Here is a 21927-nt window from a genome sequence, read left to right as displayed (position 1 = left end):
CCATGATACAGACCATTGTTGATGTGAGTTTGTGTCTGAAGTTAGTACAGTGTATGATAAGTCATTACAGCAAAATCTATGAAGTGACTGCATGATTTAATTTTAAGAGAAAGCTTAGATGGAATTGGAAGATGCAGGTTCAGGGCCAGTTGCTGCTTTACTGTAAATTAGTAATAAGAGTGATGAGAAAGAAAACGTGGGGAAGTTACTTGTTGGTTAGGTACCACAAATTTCTTCATATACGTTAAGTAACATCCATCAAAACTATGCTATAATAAGGTCACAACAAAGCTTAGTAGAATGATATGGAAAAACAAAAACTATCATGATACACTTTTCTTGTGCAAATTACAACTTTTTTTATGGTTATTTGCTCAAAAGTCTGTCTTGATGTCCATAATGATTAAATTAAATTTGATAATACAAGTGTATCAATTTTTTTAGGATACTTTTTTCTTTGTGTATCTGATGGGGTTCACATTGTCTGTGGCAGTGTCATAGTTTAGGCGTTGAAGATTTAGCATTTCTCTCTGCAGAAGAACTTCATGCACCAGGTTCATTTTTGGTAATATTTAATGGGCTTATACTTGGAAAACATAGGCAGCCACAGGTATAGATCATGCAATATAACTATCTTAATTAACTAATTCTATAAATTTCTGTTTGCTTGTTGCTGACTCTTGCTCATGCTGTGCTACTGGTTCTCAATATTGCAGCGTTTTGCAAATGCTATGAGAAAGTTGCGTAGGTCGGGTAAGATTGGGGAGTTTGTTAGCATTTTTGTAAATGAGAAGCAGGTATTTTTCAGATTTTTGCTTTTTCTTGCTTTATTTTTTTATGTATATTCAGTTGGATGTGTACTTCATTTCTAAATGCAGTAGGGATCAAACTTATTTAGTTGTATTAGTTGCTGTTTTGTTAAGTGCTGTGATGCTGCTAGTTGTTGACTAATATTTGGTTTGATCTGATACTAAGAGAATGGTAATTCATGTACTTTTGTTGACTTCGAACATTTTCTCTCTCTGAAATGTGCAATTTTTAATTACGATGTGTCATTCATCTTCATTACAACCACAGTTGGCTATAGGACTTTTTCTGGTATACGGCTATATTTGTCATTTTCATTGAATTATATGGATCTGTTATCATTGAGATTGATGACATGTGCTTTCTAAGAATTTTGTTTGGGGCTTGTTCTGTCACTTCATGAACATCATCATTTATATGCTGTGCCTGTTTGCCCTAAGACCAGCATAAGCTAATTGTGTTTGCAAGTTCAGCAGTTCTTCATAGAAGTTTTACTGGGGTAATTTATCAACTTTGTGCTGCTGCCATTAGTTTTTCCAATTTGGATGAATTGTATATGTTGTACTTGTATTGTTATTTATAGCTTGTTCACTCTTTCTCAACACGCATGTAGAAGTTGCTGCTTCCTTTTGCATTTATGTTTTGATATTTCTTTCTGACAAGGAATCTTGCATTAATGGCCCTTTTTCTTTCTTTTCACCGAGGCTGTATTGCTTTTCGATGCCCCTTAAAGGTAGATGTTAAGACTTTGAGATCAAGTTCTTGCTTACAAATATGTGTAGGTATGATGGTTTGTTAGCTTGAACCATCTATCTGTAGTGAAGATTTGAATTTTGAAGCACCACATGTCATGATAATATCAGCCAGTTCCAAAATACTGGTGCTGGCAGATGTTCAAACCCAAGAGAGAAAACTGAAAAAAGAGAAAAGATCAAAATGCACAAACATACCCTTAGTCCTATACATCAATTTCTAAAGTAACAGCTGTTATAACAGTTTTAGAGGCCTCTCTGTTTGTTGTTTATGGAGGCAATGGATTTCTAAAATAATAATAACTATTTAGCCATCATCCTGTTAGAGTGGCTGTTATATAACCAAATTTAATGCTTCTATTTTACATTTCCACTATTCATCAGATAGAAATAATATGTAATAGTTAATTATATATCAGTTTCTGGACACTGGTGTAATCAGTAATGCCATTATTTTACTGTGATTGCCAGTAATTTCTTATAACAATGGCAAATAATGGCTGTTCTGACACCTACTATTTTATCCAGGAGAACCCAGTGCAGGGTTGAACCAACAAATAGTTGCAAATGTTTGTTATTTTCATTGTACCTGGAATTAATGATTTTTTCTTTTTTTTTTGGAGGTGGGGGGGGGGGGGGGTGTGGGGTGGGGGGGTTTATCCTTGGTCATTGAAGGAAAGATGGGAGGGGGGGGGGGGGTGTTCCATTACATGGGTTATTAATTAAAGCTTGGTGTCAACATGACCAATCTAATGTTTTTGAGGAAAATAAGCTTTTTTTTAAATGATTTTTAAGTTTTGGTTATAGATTAAGTATGCTGGCATTGGACGTCCCAAACTGAAGGATATGCCAATGGTCATGATCAGCAGTTGTTATGTCTTCCGCAGTGAGCAACCTTCATGCTACTGCATGTTTGTTATTATTGTCAAGTACGGTGGGTTCTGTAGTCTGGCCAGATATCAAGATGTATATCAGACTTACTCTCTGACTCTGTAAAGCCATTTGACTTATCACTGCAGATGGCTGGTTGCTGTTTGGGATGAGACTCGAGTTTCAGCTGTTACCTACTTTCGGGATGAAAAAATGCTTTTCTCATGGATCCTGCAACACTTTCTCAGCTGAGAGAGGCACAAGAGATGTGAATCTACCCAAATGGAGACTGTTTAGCAATCTGTTCTTTAGCTATCCTTCTCAAGGATTTTATTAAAAAAAGAGAATCAAGTGGCCAGCATTACTAAAAGCAGACACGGGCTCAATTTAAAGGGTTGAAGATAGACTTAAATTTCAAGTTAGCAGGTGCATCCCTTCTAAGAGAGAAGGTTTTTGTTCGACAATTGAGCATTGTTTCTCCATGTATTTGATACATGTAACTCTAAGGATCATGGTATGCCGTACTGGTTGGTATTGGTGCATACCCAATGTATTATACTGTTCTGGTACCGAACTGTTATGCAATACATATACTGAGTGTCAGTATGCCAAAGCGGCTCCATACCACACATACCTACAGTACACTTCTGGTACCAAGATGGCAAACCGTGCTAAAGTTGCATTTCCTCATGAAAAAATAAAGGGAGAACAAAATGAAGAAAAGAAGAAAGAGGATTTTGTTTGAGCATGCTATTACTTGGTGAACATGGTCAAGGATTCTATTGGTATTGTATATGACTTGTAGAATGCACGAGTGATCTGGCATTTGTGGTGCATGTGACCAATCATTTGAATCATTTTTGCATGTGCAATGCACATGATTTGTGTAAGAGTAATCACATATGAGCATTACTGATTTGAGTGGAGGGGTTGTTTGTTGGATGATGGCGACTCCATTGGCCGATCTTGGTTAAAGAAGAGGAGTATTTGCTTGGCTGTTGTGCTCTAATCAACCAATAAAATGGTTAGAATTGACTGCCATCATCTTTTTTGTATGTGAATTTATAAATACACTTCTTTTGGCACATTTGTCTTAAATATTTGTCAAAGATAGACATAATCAACATAAGGTTATATACAGTGTTCACTGAATCATCCCGAATTAGCCAGTTTGAGGCATGCCGAATCGTATCAGTGGCTGACTAGCATGGTTCTAGCATTAGAAATGGTACATCGGTGAGGATAGAGAAGAAAAGAGAGGAAGAGAGAAACAGAGGGGGGGAGGGAAGGAGAAGAAAGGCTGGAGAGACTGTCGGAGGTTGTCGAAGGCCTGCTGAGGCCTCCAAAGCTCCACTCTCCATAGAGGATAATAGGGAGAGACAAATACAGGGAGGGAAGGAGGGAGAGGGACAAAAGGAGAGGGAGTGGGTGGGGAGGCCGATGGTGGCCGTCGAGGGCTGTGGAGGCCCTCGTAGGGTGGAATCTTCCCTCTTGCCCTTCATTGGGCCAAAATAGGGGTGGCCACTATTGACAGGATTGCCAACTTCACCATGGATCGTGAAAAGAATAAAAATGGATCGCGATCGAAATAGGGGTGGTTGTCCTTGTTTCAACCCGACGGACGGTGGGCTGGGAGATCCCACCTTCTGAGGGCCTCTATGGCCCTCCGGTGGCCTTTGCTGGCCTCCCCACCCGCTCCCCCTCCCATTCTTCTCTCTGCCTCCCTCTCTCTCCTTATCTCTCTTTGGTTCTCCCTCTTCGCTGCTTTACCATGTTGGTTCGGGCCCAGTATGGAACAATATGGGACATACCGAATTGTACTGCCGACTAGCCAGCATGGGGTCTAATTCTGGTACAGCAAACCTTGGTTATGTTATGTGGCAAGAAGGATGTTCACAGCAACTTTGCAAGCTATAATCATGCAACAGCCTCATTTGAAGTACACTTACTATTTCATCAATCCCTTATTTTGACCTTCATCGCAGGAAAGGAAAAGAAAGTTTCAATATCCCTTTCTTCCACCTCTGTCCTCACCATAAAAGATATCCAATACTTTTCAGTGGTAACAGTTCCAATAACCTTAACTGATAGATAGGATTCTCTTCAAGATATGAAAAATGTTTCAATATATGAAAAATAAAACATCCATTGCTCGTGCACCACTCATTATCCACATGACCATTGTGAAACTACTCATCCAGTCATGTGTGACTCCATGCTGGAGAAAAGAGTAATGTTCAAATATAGTGTTGTGTATGTTTCTTCCCTTCAATTTAAACTTTTAGTCAACTGGCTAATTGAGACAATTGAAAAGTTGTATTTTATTAGAAAATAGTGAGCTTGCAATGAATATGAATGACATTAGCATATTCATGTTGGCTTTGAAGCTTGTGCCTTTTAATATATGATGCCTAATTGATGTTCTTATAATATGTTATGTGATTCTGTCCTTTAACATGATCTGTAGCTTATGCTGGTATTGGTAGTTTTTGTATTATAATTCCATGACCTTTGTCTGTACTTCAGTCAATTTCCCATCATGAATCATTATAGCTGGTACTAATCCTTTATCAAAATTTTGAAGCGCTGTGTTTATGTTGCCTCGGATGGGGGTCGTGTTTGTCGTCCACTCGTGATTGCGGACAAGGGCATATCTAGGATCAAGGAACATCATATGAAAGAATTGCGGGTTTGTGTATTTTCTAGTTTATAACTGATTACCCATCTTGTATTGCCCACATCATAGTTAAAGTTTTTATTATGGTTATTTCTACAATATCTGATTTTAGGATGGAGTTCGTAGTTTTGATGATTTTCTACGAGATGGATTGGTCGAATATCTTGATGTTAATGAAGAGAACAACGCATTGGTTAGCATACATACGATCAAGTATTTGTAATTTGTTTATATTGTAGAAGTAATATTTTGATTGGCATGTTTTGGATTGTGTTCATAATAGATCGCACTATATGAGTATGAGAATGATAAGGATGACTCGGAGAAGGACAATGATGATGTTAAGAGAAGCTCCATAACTCACATAGAAATTGAACCATTCACAATTTTAGGGGTCTGTGCTGGTCTAATTCCTTATCCTCATCACAATCAGTCTCCTCGTAATACATATCAGGTTTGTCAATCTTTTGCATTGTATGTTAATTATCTGTCTTTAAACTGAGAAAATTTATTATCCCTTTTAAAGCTAATACATCTGTCTGTGATAGTGTGCAATGGGGAAGCAAGCTATGGGAAATATTGGTTATAACCAGGCAAGTGGCATTTTGCTTAAATAAGTTGAGTTTTTTTAAAAGAATGAAGTTGTAATTTACTGCTGCTGGTTTTGGTTACATAGAAAAGGAGTTTCCACTGTTTTTGTCTTGATGGTATGTGCGGTGAATATTACCTTTACTGATCTTTATTTGAAGTATGTTGAATATTCTAAATGAGTTCATTGATTTAATGTATTTATTTGTTTCATGGCATGCTAACTGTTGCATAATTGAGCTGGAGAAATCTTTATATTTGATAGTTTATGATCTTTGAAATGGATGTATGCAGAAACAGTCCATCTTTAAGCAGCACTATATCCTATTTTTCAATATATTAATATTATTTTCAGATGATTAACTCTTACTGTGGTAACCCTATAAAATATTTTTGCAATCTTGTTCTTTGCACCAGACTGGTGTTTTTACTAGTTCCAGATCCTCTGACAGGAAAATCAGACTTTTCTGAGCACAAATCTGTTTGATACTGTTTGCGTTTTTGTAGGTGTTGCAATTGGATTTTTTTATTTCTATTAGAACTTATTTTCATGATACTGCATTCAGGAAAGAATTGATCTTTTTAATTGCATTGATAGTTAAAACATGGAAGTAGCTATCTGAGTTTTGAAATGACACTTCCTTAAAAATATCTTCTGATTGATTGGATTTATCTATTGATAATGACCTTAATCTGTCTAGTTGCTAGTGGAACTGTGATGCAAAAATTCGTGGAGAGATTACATGACAGTGATCATATATTATGTGTGAACTATAACAATGTTAGCATGCATGTATAGGAGACATACGACAGTAACAATGTACAATATAGGAAGGTATGCAGAAAATAATAAAAGAAATGAAGAGTTATAAACTTATAATAATTGATAAGCACAAGTATTTCAGTTGACTTCTGATATCTTTTGTGGCAAAAGCATTCTTATTTCTTAAATTAGTTGTTCAAATGAAATATATTACAGTTGCAGTAGGGGGCCATGATATTAGGCTGATCTACCAGAATCATGTGTAATCGCTATGTGAAGATTTGAATCAACAATAGCAAGAATAATATACAATACCTATTATCTTTAATCTTCAAATTACTAAGAAAGCTGTAGTACACCTGTCTTGTCATCATCCTGAGGATGTCATTCCTTTTGCCCACATCTTGCTTTCCTGAAAGTGCTTTGCATTTTCTTCTAATGCTGAAATTTAAGCAAAGCACAATCTTTTCCTACTGATGCTGTATTACTTACCATATTTACCAAAAGGATGGAAAACAATTTTTATTTCTTAAAAGAAGTTGTACTTTTTTTTCCCAACATCCTTCATATCATGCAAATGGTATAATAAATAAGTACCTACTGGCCATTAATGTTGTTAATGTGCCAGTCAGTATGATATTAATCTTGTTAATGCACAAGTTGTTATTGATCTGTACCAGAAAAGTGAATTGACTTGAGGATCATTCCCTTGTAGTGATTATCCATCCTGAAATTGTTATTTCTTTTTATATTCTTCTACTTTTTGAAAAGATATTGATTTTCTTTTTTGACTTCAATCTCTTTACAGCTTTCTCGAGCAGACACTTTACTTTACCTCCTAGTATATCCTCAACGTCCATTGCTGACAACAAAATCAATCGAGCTGGTATGTATTTCACTTTTTGTGATGGATGGTTGGATAGGTTCCTATCATGGCACTTACTATTAACATCATTCGTTTAGGTCGGATACGACAAGCTTGGAGCTGGGCAGAATGCAACTGTTGCTGTCATGAGTTACAGTGGTTACGATATAGAGGATGCAATTGTAATGAACAAGTCATCTCTTGATCGTGGTTTTGGTCGTTGTGTAGCAATGAAAAAGTACTGCATTACACAGATGAAACTATTTGTATTTGTATTTATCATTCTATACCCGTTCAGATATTCTTTTAAGTGGATTTTTTGTACTGTTAGCTTTTTTACCTTTTCCATTGTGGTTCTTCATCCATTTCTTTTCCTCTTGATCAGGTATACTGTTGTCAAAGAGACCTACAACAATGGTACATCTGATGCAATAATTGGGCCTAATAGGGAGAAAGTTGGTTCAAATATGCAGGTAATATACTGGTTAATGCACTTTATATGTGCGACTGTTATGTAATATCATTGTCGTTTTTTGCTTCTGAAATCTTCTTCATGATTGTCTTCTACAGGTGTACATAGAGTTGTCTCAGCTGTGCTGTGCTGATCCTTTATTTTTTGTTCCTTCAGAATGCATATATTCGGTCTTGTTTGGATAAATATCTGTTGTAAATTTATAAATTCTGCAACATGTTGTTGGACTATTCCATAATCCATAAGCAATAATGTTCAAACAGACAAATTTCGTTACATAAAAAGTAAGCCCGCACAGATGCAAAAGGAAAGTCTAATTTTCATTGTAAAGAAACTAAATCTATTATAGATTGAAATGTAGATTTTTAGCGTTCCACCTTTTTGCCGGTCATATTTCCTTTGACAATGTTATATGCCAGTGCCTGCTAGTACTTGGCATGGTTCAATGCTGTACAAATTCAGCAAAAGCATATCTATATTCAGTTTTGTAGGCATCATTGATGTGCTATGTTTGTATATTTCTGCAAAGTGGTATTTATGTCCTCTGTATTATTCCCTTAGCAATAAGTCAATAACATGCATTTTAATTTACTTCTAGAAGAAATGTTTAAAGAGTGGGAATTTCATTTACTGTTGAAAGGTCTTCATTTTTGTTGTAGAGCAATTAAAAGCCATACAATTTGAAACATATGTTTTTAAGTGTGTACCTAGGCTTACCTATTGTATGTCCTTTGATAGTGTTGTATTGCCTATACATTCTAGCAAAAGCACTTTGGTTTTAAGTTGCAAATATACCTTTCTTAATCTTTTATCCTTGAACTTAATGTTCTAAATGCATGTTAGCTATATATTTTTATAGAGGTGAGAAAAGTTATCTTCACATTGATCCATATTTTTTTGCATACAAGATTTTCACCAAATACAATGTCATAATTTTTTTGCATGCCAGTCAGTATTGGTGTGAATCAAGGTTTCAGGAATCGATACCGAGGCCTGTACTGATTTCTGATTGGTACGGACCGTACCGATAATAAAAATTCAAAAAAAAAATCTCACCTAATGGCCAAAAAAAAAAACACCAAGTCGAATTGGACCAAACCGGTATCTTACCGCACCGTACTGGACCAAACTGCCCGGTATCGTGCGGTTCGGGTCGATGTCGTACCGAATAGACCGGTTTTGTCCGATTCAGGTCATTTTCCGAAAAATCGACCTGAACCGAATCGGTTCTCCATTGGTACGGTCCGGTACGAGGTGTACCGGTCGGTTCGGATTGGTACGGAATACCATAGTGTGAATCAGCTGTACCGTACAGATACTGAATTGGTATACAGTATAGGGTCATACCGACACTCGTATGCTGAACTATCCCCCATACTACGTATATTGATACTGTAATAGGATGGTACAGTATGGGGTCTAGTATCGAGACAACGAATCTTGTTGGCATCATTTATATTTCAAATTTGTATTTTTTTGTTTGCCTATGTTAGATAATCTAAGAGTTTTAAGATTTCAGATGACCGATATTTAGCCAAGATTTCCAGAGTATACCATATACTTGAAAATGTATTTATAACATGTTTTTTTGAATCAATCTGTGTTCTTTTTTTCCTTTTTTTGTTTCTTATTATTTTGTTCAAACTTCTTAAGACTCAAAAGAAACTAATATTCATTTGTCTTGTGACTGAAACTGAACTGATTGGAACCTCAAATATCATATAATAATGTTTACAGTTTACCTTGATATGAAGTGACATGGATGACATTGACTGATGCATGGAAGTACTGTGCTCAGCTAATGGGGCCAGAGCTTGTAATGATTAATGAGTCATATAAGATATGATGTATAGAGATGTTTTGGAGCTTGACATGTTGCCTTTAATACTTCTGTTGTTTAAATATTTTACTATCTTATTAATATTATTATTGCCATTAGTTCCCTTCTTATCATTGTAATATTGATCTGCTGCCCTCTTTCTGAATGGTCAGTCTCAAAGATACAGGTTTGAACAAGGAGTTCTTGTCTTGAGGTCCATGATTTTTAGCTCCTTACTGTATCAGTCTGTGCCGGGCATACCAACTCATACTGGTAGGGATTTGGTACTCAGTACACTCCTGTATTGAGTGTCGGTGTCAAGTGGAACATACCCATATTGCACTAGTCGGGTTCCCATGTAGGTAGTGAAACCACTACTATGAACCTCGTGTATGGTCGGTAACTAACCACAAATGCACTAGCGATTGATTGGACATGAGGCTGATGGCCGACTATTCGTCTAACAGATCAATCTTGACTGACTACCATCATTACCATTACAAAGAAGACATTAGAAAAAAATAGTTGAATCAGTTATAGTATAGTAATCCAATGGTGCATGCTACTTATCCAATCATAGCCCACAGGATTTTGATAGTGTGGTAGAGAATTCTGCCTTCAATTTGGCTCCATGAACGCACCACCTAGGAGCCCCACTCATTTAAAAGGTGCTACTTCAATTCAAGTGCAAGTCTCCCACTTTGACTATAAGAAGCAAAGTACCAAAGTGGTTGTGGGAAGGAACTTCATTTCATTTCCGGGTTTATGGTGTAACATACTTATATTACACTAGTCAGGTTCCAATGTAGGCAGTGAAACCGCGACTATTAGAGGTCTGGTATAATTTTTTTCACCAGACCTTGGATAATATTTTCTTTGAAAATGCTGTATTGAGGTTTGCATATATTGTACCTTTATTGAAACAAATGCATGGGTGAGAATTCTCTTCAATTTCTGTATCGGGTTTTGTCACATGGAATCTGTTGAAATTCTAAAGCTTTTAGTATTATAGGCTATTACATTGCAAAAATTGGTTTCTTTTTAACTTTTATGAGTGTTAATTGATGGTTAAATCATTATAACATCTATCCATATAACTATGCTACATCATGAACATATTTGTAATGCTCACTATGAAATTATATATCTTATTCTCCATTCAATTTATTGTTTGATGTGTCTCATCAAAAGCTGTGGACAGATACTTGATGATGATGGAATTGCTGCCCCTGGAGAGATAGTTCGGAATCATGATGTTTTGGTGAACAAATTTACTCCTAGGAATACAAGGGACAGGGGATCAAGAGACATGTAAAACTTCTTTACCTTAAATTGGAAATTTGAATAGCTATTAAGAGGTGTTTATATATGATTCCATTAAATATCCAGAGATTACAAGGAGGCACCTTCTAAATATAAAGGGCCTGAAGGCGAGACTACTGTCATTGATCGTGTGATACTTTCCTCAGATACAAATGACAAGTTATCTATTAAATTTATCGTTCGTCATACACGTAGGCCAGAAGTGAGTATGTTTGCACAAGTTACTTGGGTTTTTCATATGTTGACATGCATAATTCATTATTAGATCTGTTATTCATTTCCCATCCAGGTAGGTGATAAATTTAGCAGCAGACATGGCCAGAAAGGTGTTTGTGGCACCATCGTTCAGCAGGAAGATTTTCCCTTCTCTGAGCGTGGGATATGCCCTGATTTAATCATGAATCCTCATGGATTTCCAAGGTAGGATTTCTTCATACTGTCCTAGCTGTTGCATAAACAATTATACTCCATATTGATGGCTTATCACTTATTGCTTTATTGTTGGATGTCAATGTGATGTTGGCAGCTGTCATCCCTAAGATAATATAGTCAGCCCATTTGTGCTATATAATCAAATTTACCTAAAGCTCGTGAATGCCAAAGAAGTTTTGAATTGATATGGACAAGGTTTGCCGACTTGGAACTCGACCTCGTGTCGGCCGGCCGGCGGTACAGGTCAGCATGCCTCCATACCGGACCATATTGGGCTTGAACTGACATGGAAATAAAAGTGGGGGAGAGGGAGAACCAGAGAGGAAAAGAAAGAGGGAGAGAGGGAAGGGAAGGGAGGCTAGCAGGGATGCGGGTGGTGGCCATCGGAGGGCCTCGGAGGTTCTGTCCTCCTGTGAGAGAGGAGAATAGTGATTAAGGAGAAATAGAGAAAGATGAAAGAAATAGAGGGAGGGGAAGGTGGCAGGAGGGCCATCGGAGGGCCGCTGAGGCCACTGGACAGACGGAAATCAATCCCAGTGTTTGTAGGATCGAAATAGCGTGACCCACCCTTGTTCATTGCATAATTTTTTTATGTGATGTACAAGGAAGCTGGCAACCCACCTCCCTGGGATTACCAGCTTGTGCATTGTGTGCAAAAAAATTTTTTATGCGATGAACAGGCAATGCCACGAACACCATCGGTCAATTTTACCTTTTGTGGCTAGAGTTGGAAATGGATCGAGTTGGGCTGGGCCATACCCTTGCCCGAGCCCAGCCCAAAATTTTTTTGGGCTTTGCGTCGGGCTTAGGCTTGAAAGATTTTGAAAAACTCAGGCCCGAGCCTGATCTAAGCCCGGCTCGAACCCGATTGGGCCAGCTCATTCCGATTTTCAGTAGCTCTTCCCTCTCTTAAAATAAAAAAGAGGCAACCTCTAACCTCCGGCTCTTCTACGGACCACGGCTCCGTCTCCCTTTGCATGCAGCTTCTTCGTGCCCAACCCCCGGTCCCCCCCCCCCGCCCGGAGCCACCGCTGCTTCTCCGCGTCCGCCCCTTGTCCCCCTAGCCTTGGTGCCACCTCTTCTCCGCACCCACCCCCGATCCCCCCACCCCCAATGCCTTCGGTCCCCCTCCCCCCACCCCTCGATGCCTGTGGCTCCTCTGCCCTTGATCCCTTAGTGCCTGTGACTCTTCTCGTCCTCCACCTTTCATCCCCATCCCCTCTAGCTCGTCGGGCCCGTAGCTTCTCCACATCGGCGTTGATGGCGTAGACGGCATTGGATATGCGGACCTCGGTGCTGAAGTAGCTATGCATGGTGGATAGTGCGCAATCGGGAATTGGTGAAATATAGGGGGTAATGTGGTGTGTTATTTACCATGGAATACAGGATAACATGGTGTGTTATTCACTGTGAGATTTTGGCATAATTTGGCTCCTGATCAGGTTAGACTTTAGGCTCGAACCAGGACCAAGCCAAAAATATATCCAAGCCCGGTCCAAAAGACAAACGGGCCCTATAATTAGGCCCAAGTCCGGCCTGAACTGTTTCGGGCTTAGCCTGAAGCATGGCTCGAAGTCGGGCTGGCTCGATGGGCCTCGGGCTAGCCCGACCCATTTCCAACCCTACCAGCGGCCTCAGTGGCTATCCGGCGGCCTCTGTGCCGCCTTCCCCCTATCCATTTCTTTCCCTCCCCCTCTCTCTTTTTCTCTCTCTCTAATCTTTTTTCTTAGAGGAGGGTGGAGTCTAGGAGGCCTCGACGGCCCTTAAGTGGCCTTTCCCTCTACTTCCTTCCCCCTTCTATCTCACTCTGTTTTTGCTGGTGTTCCAAATCGAATGCCCAAACTATACCGGAAGGCCATAGGTATAGTTCGGTACATTCCAAACCGTTCGGTTCGGAGTGGTTTAACGAACTTTAGATATAGATCTAGAACTGTGGACTTGCTTGAGGCATTATGGCCTTAAATTATAAGAATTTGTTGATAATTGCATTGAAACAAGATAGTTGCACAAATAATTCAATAGGTTTAATGTTATGTGCTAAATTCCACGGAATAAGCGTACTTTATGTAGATTTAGTTCTTCAAGTAAGTTGATGAGTTCTAATCTTAAAGTTGTCAAACATGTATTTGTAGCATGTCAGGCAAGGATTGTAGTAAAGGTATTTAGTTCCATATTGGTTCTATCATAGAACAGTACAATATTAGGAATACCAATTTTTTTTTTAAAAAACTATCTTAAATGAAATTTTGGTGAGTATTTATATGTTTTTAAGACAAGGATAGAGTGTATGGTGCTGGTATTGGTCACAAAACCATAGGTTTGAATGAAATTAAAACATTGCCAAGAGATATAAGGCAAAACATCACTCGTCGGTCAGTTATATTATGTATAATGGGGTCTTAAGTTTATGTGAATCATGATGAGGGAAGGTCACTCTATCCTCCTTCCCCACCTTTCTTCTCTCCCTTCCTCTTTCTTTCTGTCCCTCTCTCTTTCTCTATCTCCCCTTACACCCTAGGGCTGAAAACAAATTGGATATCAGGACATCCATATCCATATGGGTTTTCATTTGATGGATACGAATGTTGATATGACTATTAATCGGATGCAAAAATTCATTTTCATTTGATGGATACGAATGTTGATATGACTATTAATCGGATGCAAAAATTCATATCCTTGTGTTTGAACAGATATGGATACATATTGGATATCAAAAGTATGGGTATAAGTTGGACAAATTTTATGACCATCAAATCTAAGATAATAGAAGAGCACGTTAATGTGGTCATTTATTTTCCTTAAATGTTCCTGCATTTTATATAAAGATTAAAGAGGATTATAAGTAGATATATATATTTGAATATAGATTGGATAGTTGTCTATCCATATCCATATCCCTTTTTCTTTGATGGATATGGATATGCATATTAGTCGGATGCTCAATTGTATCCGTATTCAGCTAGATTCGGATACAAAAGGGGATTCGGATGGATATTGTCTAATCTACTTTCACCCCTAGCACACCCAGATGACTAAAACTAAGAGAAGAGATAGTGTGGCCCAAGGTTTTACATCCTGGCAGGAGGGGGGAGGCATCCCGGCCGTCCCATCCTGTTCCTATGAAAATATGGGACTGGAATGAGGTCGGGACTCCGAAAGCCATCCCATCCATATAGAGAAATAAGAAGAAAGAGGAAAGAAAGGAAGATGAAGAAATGAAAAAGTGTGAGGAAAGAAGAAAAACGAAAGAAAGAAAGGAAAGGAGAAGAAAAAAAGAAAGGAAAGAGAGAAGAAAAAAAAGGAAAAAAAAAGAAAGGAAGGGATGACAAAAAGAAAGAAAAAAAGGGAAAGGAAGGAAGGTAGAAGAAAAAGAAAAAAAAGGAAGGAAAGAAAAAATAAAGAAAGGAAGAAAGAAGAGAAAAAGATAGAGGATATCTACCGGAATCTATGATTGGGATGGCTATCGGCACGAGATGGGATAGTGGGGCATCCTGTTCCATGGAGATATCGGGACATCTCCGTCTCACAGGATTTAAAACCTTGACGTGGCCAACCTATTGTTCTCTCTTTTTTCTTTCAAAAAATAAGCAGTAGCTGGTCCCAACCAGTTTCAGCTGGGATGGGTTGGGCATCCATTCTGGCCCATGAATGGACTGCTATCCCAACCCCATTTCAGTACTAGTACCTATCATAATGGTACAGTATCTATGGTACTGACCCATTCGGCCCGTACCTAAAGCTTTGGTTCCAGGAAATCTCCTAGTCAAGGATTTCATTTCATGTCTTTGATCAAGCTTTGCTGCCTTCACAGATGTTAGAAGCTATTTTACTACTATTCCTTTAGCTATCATCCAAGATCATACTTTGCTAGCGAGCCTTGAGCAATAATGCAAGATCAAGTTCAGACCTTGAAACAGTGTTGTCAACAACACAAAATTGATACCAGTGTTGGCTGGTTTGTCATGAAGCTATCAATAAAGAGATTGGCTTGGAAGCTGGCTATCAAAACTGGCATGAAGCAAGATAGACTGATAAGAGAGGCATATTAGAAGCAGCATAAAGTTGTCAGAAATTGATGCAAGCAATCTATAGACAATTCATGCAGGTAGAGGACTAAACACTGGTAGATGTCATACCATTTTATATTGGAGCCAGAGGCTATACTTTGGCAATTGGGTTCTGGGAAGTATACCATGAACCCCTGTGAACGCCAACTTAGCTCAAGGACCAGTAAGAGGAAAGGGCTAGTCACCTAGTCCACATCATTGGCTGAGACTCTGGCCTTGAATAGTCTTTCTGCCTTCTGGTTTCCTGATAGACATGATTAACTCTGGCATTGGCTCATGGATAAGACATATGAGTCATATCAGCCAGGACATTATCAAGAATGGACTCAAGTTGTGTTGTCAATGCCCTCTTGAGTGCCTGAATCACGAGCATGGAGCCGTCTCCCTCTGAGATTTTATCAGCCTGTTGGGTCTCTATATATCTATTACCACCTTTTCATGTTGTTTGTGATTCAGCAGCTGTTCTTGAGTTGTTGAGATACAGGTGTAGCCAGCTGCAAAAATATTTCTCCTGACAGTCCTAATAACAATATCAGGACCATCTACTAACATTGAATGCTGCAAGAGAACAACTCATCAGAACAGTAGTTGAGTCTCTCTGCATGATTTTTGTGTTGAAGTAAATATTAGGATAGCTATGATGCAAAGTTGAAGGATATGAACTGCAATTTCAAATATCTGTAGGCAAATCATTTGGGGCAACACCCAAGGTGTATGTATAGAGTTCATACATAGGCAAATACATTTATACAAAATGGAGTTTCTTTTGTATGAAGATGTATGTTAAGAATAAGATGAAGTAGATTACACTATGCACACGATTCAGTGAGTACTTAGGGATGGTATGGCATAAAACTTAAAATTTACTCTAAATTCAATTGATTGATCAAAAATTAGACCTTAATTAAATTGGTAGATTAAAAAGGATTATCTTCTGTCTGGAATTTATTCATAAAAAATGGTGATATACTTTAAACCATTTCTAATATTTATAGACAAAGATGAATTATGTAGCAATTTTTCTTGGATTGTTGCATCATCATTGCATTAGATAACTGTGCTACAAAATTGTTGAGCTAGAATATTGGGAAATAAAATCCAAGTATACATTTGCAATCATTTTAGAAATATAGAGGCTGATATGCTTGTATACTGTAACTAAAGAATATAGAAATAAGAAATATTTGTGTTGGATTCTGAGAGTCTGAATAGTAGGTGTTTAACTGTTTTTGGTGTGTTGCTGGATGCTTAATGAAGACTAAAGAATGCTTGTAAGTGGGTGGGCCACAGATCCTTGTAGAGGAAAAGACCTAATAAAGCATATATGGAAGTCAAGGTCATTTGTCTCTGGTAATTTTTTTCCTAGTGGTTTTCATAATGTGATTTAGATATCCATTGGGTTAGAGAAGCAAATCAATATGATCAATATGAGGTGGTATCAAAATTTTTATGGTCCCTTCACCCTTGGCAATTCTACTGTATAAAGTTAAGAATATTTGAAAGAACTGAAAAGAATCCTTCAAGAATTAATACCCAAGAGCATGTCTGAGATTAGCTTTTCAGCTGGTCATAGCAGTAGGCCGTGGACCTGGATGGAAATTAAAGGAAAAAGTGGATGTATAAGACTGAATGATAGTTTGGGTAAGGCTTGTTTTGTTTGGTCTTTCTTGAGATGGTTTCTTTTATATAATAATCATATTTACATATTGAGTTAAGACTTGTTAAGTTTATCTTTCTTGTTCATGTATATGCTTGTTTCCTATTCAGTAAGCAGATGACTAGTGCTTGATTGGGTTGCCACCATCAATTGATTGCATAATTGCTCCCTGTGTTGCATTGACTATCATTGTGCCAATGTTACATGATGTTACATTGTGAAGCTCCACAATATTACAATAGATCTTCAGCATGGTAAATTTTCTGTGGCTAACATGTGTAATCAACAGCCGAATGACAGTAGGGAAAATGATTGAACTTCTTGGTGGCAAAGCTGGAGTATCTTGTGGCAGATTCCACTATGGCAGTGCTTTTGGGGAACCAAGTGGCCATGCTGATAAGGTTGAAGACATAAGGTAGATACACTTTTATCATCATAAACTTCAAACCATGATCCTGTGCTCATTCTTTTGTGAATAATTGCAGTTACACCCTTGTAAAGCATGGGTTTAGCTATAGCGGGAAGGACTTCATCTACTCAGGTATGTTGATACATTCACACACAAGAATGAAACACATGCCTTTGTTATTCAATTTTGAGTCTTTCTTTTTTTTTATTGGAGAGAGAGGGAGAGAAAGGGAGGGAGGTTCACCCACACTATAATTTGTAGGTCCCAGTAGTTGGGGATGCATCGCCAAAGATTGACCCAAAATCTCTAGTTGCTATGCAGAGGGGTATGACTGCTTGGACAGGCCCCACTCGATAATTTTGAATTAGATTTTAAAGGTGAAAACTGCTACAGGAAAACGTGAATGAGGAAGGAAAAGAAACAATAAACAAGCTGAGAAGGACTAACAAACTGACATGCTTTTTATTTTGTTTCTAAAATCTTTGATAGTATCAGACATCTGGTGTGTATCATATAGGGTTATATATGACTCTATAACCTGGTTTATCTGTCTCCATGCATTTGTTTTATCTGTTGTTAAATTTGAACTTATCTGACTGAAATGGGATGGAAATTACATGAGGACAAATGAAGTGTAAAGGAAAGAAATTGAAGATGAGTGCAGATGATGATAATTGTATTATTGGTCAAAACAAAGTTATAATCCTTGTTACTTTTCAAGCGTCTCTGTACATATTATTTTACTATCTTGATTCCCATTTCTGCTTATTATTTTAATGAGTTTCTTACCTTAATTTTAAGAATCTCTTCACACACCTCACTTCTACAATTAATATCGTTGCTTATTTAAGCTTAACATGGTGATTGTGTCTGCCAGGCATTACAGGTTATCCCCTTCAAGCATATATATTTATGGGGCCAATCTACTACCAAAAGTTGAAACACATGGTAAAAGCATGACTGACTTATGTCCCAAGTGGTTGTATTTGTGCAGTATAATAGCTTCTAAAGAATCTATGCTTAACTGAATGGAACTTTTGGTTATGTCTAAAGGAGAGTTATTTATTGTCTTGTCTGGTTTTACGATGGTAACAAAATGATTCTTTTGTCCAGCATGTCTTCTATGGTTTCCTGGAACAAACTTCTAGCAAAATTTTAGTGATATTATTACTGGCACTCTATTGGTAATCAATAACTTTGTAAAGTATCCTAAAGTGTTTCATGAAACTCCACAGAAAGCAAAAAAAATAGCTCTTAGTGATACTTGAAAATATTTACTAACAGTCATCCCACAAATTGCCCCCTGAAAATATTTGCTGATACTTGAAAATATTTTGTTATAGTGGATGTATTCGTACCAGATTAGTATGATCGATCTGTCTCATCTGGAAAAGAAAAAAAAAATAGTAACAGTAACTATAGGCTTCTAGTTGATTATCAAGTAATTATTAATGCATTTAGTTTGTATGTGCATTTGCATGTCTTTGTTTTTGCCTGTATAACTGATGTTGTTATTCTGATTTTATTTCCTTGCTTATTTAGTTCCATTTGGGAAGTGATGTTTGTCAACTTACGTATTATGGTAAGATTGTCGAGTGATTGTATGAATATCTTTCCAGCTTGTCATTTATACATCCACAGCAACTGGCTTCCTTTCCTCTTCTTTAATGTATGATGGCATCCCGTATACCTTTTTATTGGCAAAACTAAGTTCAGGCTTCCACTTATTCTTTTCAGAGGATGGACAAAAGCAGAAGTAAACTAAGAGATCAAAACTTGAAAATTTGAAGAAAACAAAATTCAATTCAGTCTAGAATGTTGTATGATATTCAAGTTACTTATTCAACTCTGTGTATGCCATCATATGAGTCTGTGACCATTTAGAAAACAAAAACTTCAGAAGTAATCAAGACTTCCCATGTTTGGTAAGTTATCTACTTCCAAATAGCCCTTCTGAAGTTTTGGGTGCTGACCTTCTAGTAGGACATCTACAAGTGCAAACTAGAAAGGAGATTCCTATGTTAACAAATCTTGTCAGAACCCGGGGATTAAGAATTTAAGTTGTGTAAACAGAGTAAAAATTTCATTTCTTGGGATCTTTCAGTGGCTTGCCGGTAGGTCATAAAAGTTCGGTAGGTCATAAAAGTTCGTGCAACCTCTCTTGGTCTGTGGTGGTGGATGGTCATTTCTTCTCTCTCTTTTTTCTTTAAATTTGTCAGGTCCTTGATAAGATGCATGCCCGAGCTAAAGGACCTCGTGTGATGCTGACCAGACAGCCTACTGAAGGAAGAAGTCGTGATGGAGGTTGTTGAATACATTTTTTGGGACTTAAAGCTGGCTATATGATGTACCTATACTTAGTTTCAGATGCAGGATGCTAGTTCTCATTCTTTCGTTTATATTTCAATTCACAGGATTGCGTTTAGGAGAAATGGAACGTGACTGTTTGATAGCATATGGGGCTAGCATGATGATCTTTGAACGTTTGATGTTATCTAGTGATCCTTATCAAGTTCAGGTATATACAGAATGTTCATTTATGTTTTCTTGTAGGTTTTTAACAATGCCCATCATCTTATATCATGCTAAACATGCATGACACATGATTTGGATTGTTTTGACCTCTCTAGTTGTGGCATTTTATTTTTCCCCATTTGATCTTTTTCAGGCCTTATTATCTTGGAATAAAAATGCTTAAGATATGCCCAAAAAATTGTTTCCTGATCCATAAATCAGAATCCAGTAAACAGCAACAGATTGTGTGCTTTTGTTACATAAATTATCATCTTTTTCTACTTCTTTTAATACTTCAGTTGCTTCTGTCAGTTGAAAAGAGTGTAATCTATCAGTATCATTATTTTATTCTTGCTAGATATCAGAACACTTAACAATCTTTTTTGTTGATAAGTTGGTTTTAATTTGATTAACCTCAATCAGGGGTTGCAAAATGGGTGTGGATGGTCAACACATGGGATCAATGGGTCAACCAAGATGATTATCTGGTCAATATGTTTCATGTACTACTCCTCACCTCTGTAATAGCCAAGGGAAAGGGCATTTCCATGATTCCATTCTGCACTAACACAATGCAGTCACCACTAGAGATGAAAATTTCTGACATCTTACTGCTATCTTAATAGATAAATGCAATAATAGCCCTCCATGTGCCGGGCTCAGTGGGACTTGAAGCCATAGATAAAAGCAAAGTCATGAACTTGACCTTCCTAATCCCCAACAAACTTTGGGCTTAATGACCGATAACCATGCCATGATTTAAAATTGTTGGTGGCGGGGGGTAGGGTGTAACCTCCTTGAGGCATTCAATTTATGGAAAACCATTAAGTTCCTTTAAACTAAAGAAAAAGAAGAAGAAAATATTTGAGAAGACATTGGATCACTGTCAATCTTTGGTTAAAGTGAGAATTGCTCTCCAGTTTGCCAATCTTTGATTCTTTTAAATGATGAACTGGATTTGGGTCAGGCTTCTTTTCTATGTGAGAGGAGATGATAGAAATACTTATTCAGAAGGGCTTGGCCTTATTTCCACATAATGCAATAAGTTCTAACTTAAAAATTAAGATCATATATTATGACTTTGTGGGTAAGGCAAATGTCAAACTTGCTCTTCACCTGCTGGGAAGAGGTGTACTAGTCACAATTCCTCCAGGAGTATGGTAATGTCACCGCTGGATCCCTCGTGAACTGTTTATTCAGTTCTTTCATATTGCCTTTCTCGAAATCAACACTAGTGACAGGGACTGCCTGAAGCTAAATTTTATGATTAAGTATTGAGCAAGAAATTTGAGTCAACAGTAGATAGAGAACAGACATAAAAGCAATGGGGGCTACTGAAGTAAAATGCATGGTTGACATTGTTTTATTTGTAATCTAGGTACATGTAGGATCATTATAGTTCAAATGCATGATCAATATTTGACTCCATGTTGCCATTTTGGCAGCATTAGATGTCAGCAGCATTAGCTATCATGTAACCATTCCAAGCATTAACAGTTTTTCTGACATTGTGGCATATGATTCCTTCTTATTGGCTCAAATGCCTTCCAGGTTTGCCGACAGTGTGGTTTGCTAGGTTATTACAATCACAAGTTGAAGGCAGCCTTTTGTTCAATGTGCAAAAATGGGGATAACATATCTACTATGAAACTTCCATATGCTTGCAAGCTTCTATTTCAGGTAATATGCTGATCAAATTCTTCTAATTTGTGGCATTAGGCTTGTGCATGTTCATGCTTTCAGGTTTCCTTTATTATTTTTTTTTTTTGCACTCACAATTTGCATGTATGCACACTCATTAATTATCCAGTGCCTGATTTAGGTGGATGCCTTTGATTGTTCATCTTGTTTTAATTAAGAATTTCAAGTTCCCCTTTCTTTCCTGTCCTATTCTTCTCTTACCCCTACC

The 21927-nt window shown here is 37.6% G+C and overlaps 1 protein-coding gene across 2 annotated transcripts in view; it reads left to right on the top strand.

Moving 5' to 3' along the window:
* Positions 1–21927, top strand: part of LOC105032868 (DNA-directed RNA polymerase III subunit 2) — a 62900-nt gene that overhangs the window by 40275 nt on the left and 698 nt on the right. For both annotated transcript variants that reach the window (XM_010907450.3, XM_073247081.1), the window contains 18 exons: positions 494–610; positions 717–797; positions 5014–5118; positions 5219–5299; positions 5390–5560; positions 5655–5699; positions 7266–7343; positions 7421–7560; positions 7708–7795; positions 10815–10924; positions 11003–11138; positions 11226–11356; positions 17385–17510; positions 17581–17636; positions 18382–18452; positions 19724–19808; positions 19919–20022; positions 21570–21698. In XM_010907450.3, the coding sequence (XP_010905752.1) occupies positions 494–610; positions 717–797; positions 5014–5118; positions 5219–5299; positions 5390–5560; positions 5655–5699; positions 7266–7343; positions 7421–7560; positions 7708–7795; positions 10815–10924; positions 11003–11138; positions 11226–11356; positions 17385–17510; positions 17581–17636; positions 18382–18452; positions 19724–19808; positions 19919–20022; positions 21570–21698 (1854 nt within the window). The remainder of the gene's footprint in view (positions 1–493; positions 611–716; positions 798–5013; positions 5119–5218; positions 5300–5389; positions 5561–5654; positions 5700–7265; positions 7344–7420; positions 7561–7707; positions 7796–10814; positions 10925–11002; positions 11139–11225; positions 11357–17384; positions 17511–17580; positions 17637–18381; positions 18453–19723; positions 19809–19918; positions 20023–21569; positions 21699–21927) is intronic.

Source organism: Elaeis guineensis, chromosome 12, assembly GCF_000442705.2.
Source record: "Elaeis guineensis isolate ETL-2024a chromosome 12, EG11, whole genome shotgun sequence".
In the NCBI taxonomy this organism is placed as follows: Eukaryota; Viridiplantae; Streptophyta; class Magnoliopsida; order Arecales; family Arecaceae; genus Elaeis; species Elaeis guineensis.
Note: the sequence above shows the minus strand (reverse complement) of the source record. Positions and strands in the feature narration are given on the sequence as shown.